The 5,648-nt window shown below is 36.7% G+C and overlaps 1 protein-coding gene across 1 annotated transcript in view; it reads left to right on the forward strand.

Moving 5' to 3' along the window:
- SPINK5 (serine peptidase inhibitor, Kazal type 5) overlaps positions 1–5,648 on the forward strand; it is a 71,127-nt gene that overhangs the window by 26,370 nt on the left and 39,109 nt on the right. The window contains exons 7-9 of the mRNA XM_015572606.1: positions 1,013–1,140; positions 2,591–2,657; positions 5,341–5,468. Of these exons, the coding sequence (XP_015428092.1) occupies positions 1,013–1,140; positions 2,591–2,657; positions 5,341–5,468 (323 nt within the window). The remainder of the gene's footprint in view (positions 1–1,012; positions 1,141–2,590; positions 2,658–5,340; positions 5,469–5,648) is intronic.

The raw sequence follows: 5,648 nt of genomic DNA on the forward strand, positions 1-5,648 counted from the left end.
GTACTGCTTGTGACGAAAAGCAATTGATAGTTTCTGAAACTAGACCAGGTTACTTTAGTAGTTAGATCTTTCAGCTCTATTTCAGCTTTCTATGGAAAGACAGGAAGGAGGGAGGGAGAGAGGGAGGGAGGGAGGAAGAGAGAGAGGGAGGGAAGGAGGAAAATTCGTTAAAAGGGAACTACCTGCGTATAAGGCATAATGTTTTGAAAATTAAAGGTCACTACCCTCCTGTCACTCACCTAAATTGAAACCCCGGCATTGTCACTTGCTGTCAGGAGACCTTGGACAAACCCCTGAAGACAGGAAGGAGGGAGGGAGAAAGGGAGGGAGGGAGGAAGAGAGAGAGGGAGGGAAGGAGGAAAATTCGTTAAAAGGGAACTACCTGCGTATAAGGCATAATGTTTTGAAAATTAAAGGTCACTACCCTCCTGTCACTCACCTAAATTGAAACCCCGGCATTGTCACTTGCTGTCAGGAGACCTTGGACAAACCCCTTAACCATCCTGTTCCAGTGTTTCCATATCTAAAATTGAGATTTGGGTTAACTAGCTTCTTTTTATGCTAAAATTCTGTGAGCCTTTGATGTTAGGGGAAGGAAGTGAACATCTCACTGTGTCACAGTTGCCTTGTTCTCACTGAATGACTTTTCTAAGTCAAGTTTTGGTGCCCTTCTTATAGGCACCGGCGATGACCTCCATCAAGACTTTTAGCATGTATTTTAAATCTCTCTTTGTCTATGTGACCCAGTAGATTGTGAGCAAGCTGCGGGCAAGGACTGTGTTCTACCTTAGTTCTAGTACATAGTAGGTTATCCACGTTTACTAATTAGTGAATTAATAAGTAAAGAGTTCCATACTTCACCACGTGAATTATACGGAGCTACCTCTGAGACTGCGTTACGTGGCTAATTTGCATTGGACAGAAAAGCACTGAGTTCTATAAAATTTCTGAAAGCAGCATTGTAAGCATTACATTCGAGGTGGCAAATGTCACATTTCTTCTCCTGTTCTAGGATGTTTGTAGTGCTTTTCGGCCTTATGTGAGGGATGGAAGACTTGGGTGCACGAGGGAAAATGATCCAGTCCGTGGCCCTGATGGAAGGACGCATGGCAATAAGTGTGTGATGTGTGCTGAGCTGTTGTGAGTATCACCATCCCCAAGCAGGCCAAGCAGGTGGGCTTGATGAGGATGCCCTTGGTGGCTGTCCTAAGCACCACTCCACAGAGAGATCAAGTCCTTATCATGCAATCTTTGGTCTTCAGAAGGCAAAATGGCCCTTGCTCCCAGAGTGGCCTTTCTCTTTTTAATTCATGTCATTTGCTAAAGTTTCTTAAAAGGAGTGGATACAGTGGTTATGCTAGTTGGTTATTAAATTCAAGACTTAACTTGTTCCATATAATGACTTGAAATTGCACAATGTCTTATAAGGCATAATGTTTTGAAAATTAAAAAGCACTTTCATATGAAATAACCTCGTTCAGTCATTTGACATGCTTTGCTTTTTGGGGGCAGGTATTAGAGACTTACTAAATGAAAGTCTAATTTAAAATAATAATAATGATAACAATGTCATGTGGCTGAATTTATTGTTAGTATAAAAGATGGAATTTATGAAAGGGAAGAACTGTTAGGTTAATCTTTCCCAGGGTGCCTGACATGATTCTTAGCACTGAGACCCTGGTATGAATACGATCCAACGAGTCTTTAATATTCTGGATGTTCAACAAGATATAGACTCTAATCCATATGCCAGCAAGCCTTATAGTGCTCTGTATATATCTCTGGGATCTCTAAATCTGGTCAGAGAAAGATTTACAGATTAATAAACTTCACACCTGCCTTTGAAAATTAAAGTGTACTGTTGTAGAATTCAAGGGCATGTCTTAACAGGTTTACAATATAGTAATTATAACTGGTTTCTAGACTGGAAATCAGCCAAATTTTCACTTGTTTAGAACTAGGAGACATGTGCTTTTAGTTTCAAACCTGTACTAATTCTGCAGCTTTCATTTTCTCTTTATGCAATAGCCAAAAAGGAGAATTTGACCTCCCTAACTCTTAATTTCTTTCTCTGTAGAACTAAGATAATAATGTAGGAAGATACTGTAATTAGATAATAGATGATACAAAAAGACTTAGAAGCTCAATTTCATATAGTTTTTATTAACAATAATGCTTTTACATACAGGCAAACAAAATACTTTACAAGGTATAAAAAGCTATACATAGGGTGTGGGTGACAATATTTCCAATACTCAGTCTGGTTTCACCTCGTCACAGCATTGTTTTAATGCTCTTGGTTCTGCCTGTTAAAGGGAATTCTTCTGACAATATGTTTGTCAATCAGGGAGTCACACCCATCGAGTTACACAGAACAATGCTTCTAATTGACTGTGAGTGAGTCAGTTTCGCACCCTTCCTTATCTTTAGTAATTTTCAGGCTCAGACATTCAAGACAGAGAAAAGCTTGTCTAATGTAAGTGGATCAGTTTAACAAGTTAGGGCAAAAGATATAAATGTGCTTAACACAGAACTGGACACTGAAAATAGGATCGAGGTATAAACTGACCAAGTGTTTCATTCTTCACAGCTTAAAAGAAGCTGAAGAAAATAGAAAGCGACACGATGAAACCAGAATTCGACGAAGTGCTGAAAAGGTAAATTACCCACCAACACAATTGGGTTCTTATGGCTATAGGTCTTAATAAACATATGCTTAAATGTTTGAGGTCATTTAATAATGTCATTGTCCTTCATTATCACATTATTCTTTCCCTTAATTTCACAATTTGTGTAAATTAATCTTGCTTTGAATAAATTATAAAAAATATAACAATATAAATTAGACAGGAATAACTTTAAAAATAATTTTTTGTTATTTAAGACCTTTATTAACAGCTTCTTACAGTTTGTTGATGTTTTTTGGGGGAAACCAAATTGTAAAGTTTTATTACAAATTAAAAATGAGGTTCTAAGTTAAAAAATTATAAAATAACAATAATTATAGTCTTTTGAACAAAATATATCCACTAGTATATTTTATGTATAATAAATCCCATTTACAAAGGTCTTGCTTCTGTTACATGAAAATTTCAAACAAATATTGAGCTTGGGGTTTCAAAAATACACCCACAATTAAGTTTTTAAGAATTATTAGATGATTTAATTTTCCATCTAGCATGAAAATGATATTCATTTTGTTAATAGAATAGGCATTGTAGGTAATGCAGCCTGATTTCTTAAATCACGAAGGCTAATAAACCTACTTTCAGTAAAAGTGATAGCAGTTACTTTGCTAAATAATTAAAATTATTGATGCTAGCCTTTTGTTGAGGAGTCAGAGCACCTAAGTTTTAGACTGAGCTCTGTCATGTTCTTGTGTGTGAAACTGAGCCAGTCATCTCTTCTCTCTGGGCCTCAATTTTTCTTGGCAACAGAATAAAGAGGATGATTAAATGATCTCAATCCTGCTTTCCTGTTGGTTTGGGATTCTAAGTCTTGCACCTTTATGTGCTAATACAGGTATAAAATTCTTGTGGATTATAGGGCACATGTTTTCCCAAGGGAAACACAGATCCAGTTTATGATAGTCAAGGCCTGACCTTTCACTTCAGATTGCTACTCAATGAAGCAAAAATCTCAACTTTCATAGGCTATTCAGTATTTCAGTCAAGAAGCACGAAGCATTCAGAGTTGTCAACAATTTGTTCAATACTCACTGAAATTTGAAAAGCAGTTCTTTAGTGGTGGTTGTTAAACTTCAGTCTGAAACCTTGGGTCAACATGTGATAGCATTTTACTACTTCGTAAATACAGAGAGTTCTTTTCCCTTGTCTTTCATCACATCTTGGCTATTTTCCCCTATCCTCTCTGTGGCTGGGGTTATTGTTTTGGTGGGGTCATTGGACAAGATTATGTTGAATACGACAGGTTTATAGTGATGGCTCAATATCTGCCCCATAATTAAACTGTCAGTGGGTTGCTCACAAAAGTATTTCTACAGAATCTCCTTGGGTGAATCACAACTTATAAACTGAAATTATCATTGTTTCTCTTACGGGAATCATTGAGCATTGATTTTATTACCATGTTATGATTACCAGGTGACTTCTGTGTCTGTATTCCTAGATTGTTACAACCAGGAAGTTTGGAGCACACCCATTGCTCCTCCAAAAACAAATATCTTCTTATTAGGAGGTAATTAGGATTCCCTTTTAAAGTGTCCTAAGTAATATGTATTTTTTTAAAAAAAGAGAGAATTCAAATTTTTTAAAAGGTCCTAAAGAACATCTGTTCCAAAAACTTCATTGTGTAGGCGGTGGGATTTGGGTCTCAAAGGTAGTGAGATTTTATGATGGTCTCCCAGTGGGTTTGAAGCACAATCCAGCTGCCCAGATCTCTGACTTTATGTTCATATTTTCTTGGCTGAAATGGAAAAATGAAAGTCACACAGTTGAAGAGAAGGCTAAAGAGAAGCATTATTGTAGGTTATATTATAGTAATATATATCATCACAAAATATGTTTCTTGATATAGAGATTCCCAACTCTAGAGTAATGTGTGTGTGTATAAACTTACCCCACATCAAATAGTAGTTTTCAAAACTACTAAGAAAAACCAGAGAATACTGAACCAGTACAAACCTTTCAGATTTTGCAGGGAAGTCACAATCTTTTTAAGGTTTTCTAAATAAATATTCATCTTGATATTCTATCTCTCTAAGAAGGGGAGTGAATGAAAATTAGATTCACTCTCTCTAAGGTGTCCGCCTATAATATTATAAACAAGCATCTATAAAGGAGCAGAGTGCACAAAAACGATGCACGATTCCATGGAGAAAACCAGCTAACAGAAGCCAGATGCTGTTGGATACCATCTTTTTTGTTTCCTTGCCAACTAGTTTGGATTATTCTTGCCTTGATCCATATTAAGTAGCATGTAAATATCTCACCTCATCGCTTCTATATTCTCATTGTCAATTTTTATTTTATTTTATTTTGTTTTGGCTGCTGCATTTTGTTGGAAAGCCATGAAAGATTTTTTGTTTGATATTTTTTCATAGATTTGGAAGTTAACAAGAACTAGCTAGTTATAGGAAATACTTTCTCAACCTTATCCTTTCTAAGGCTATTTTACCTTTTAAAAAATATGCCACATAGCAAATACAGGCACTGAGTAATTTCACAATGTAATTACTACTTTTATTAATTCTCATTAATATGTAATACATGTTTACCAACACCTTTAAGATCTGACATTCTTTGACTATGAAGTTTTGGTATAAATTTTCTGTATCAAAATGTAGAAACGTGTTCAATGTAATTGCTTGTCTTTTTAAAGGATTTTTGCAAAGAATATGAAGACCAAGTGAAGAATGGAAGGCTTTATTGTACCCGGGAGAGTGACCCAGTCCGTGGCCCCGATGGCAGGATGCATGGCAACAAATGTGCCCTGTGTGCAGACATTTTGTGAGTACAGATGTGGTTTCTTTGGAGTGATTCTTTGGAGTGAAGGTGAAGTGGCGATTGATTGAAATGATGAGTAAGAACAGTGTTGAGCCTAACCGATTTGGCTCAGTGGATAGAGCGTCGGCCTGCGGACTGAAGGGTCCCAGGTTTGATTCCGGTCAAGGGCATCAAGGGCATGTA

Source organism: Myotis davidii, unplaced genomic scaffold (assembly GCF_000327345.1).
Source record: "Myotis davidii unplaced genomic scaffold, ASM32734v1 scaffold89, whole genome shotgun sequence".
In the NCBI taxonomy this organism is placed as follows: Eukaryota; Metazoa; Chordata; class Mammalia; order Chiroptera; family Vespertilionidae; genus Myotis; species Myotis davidii.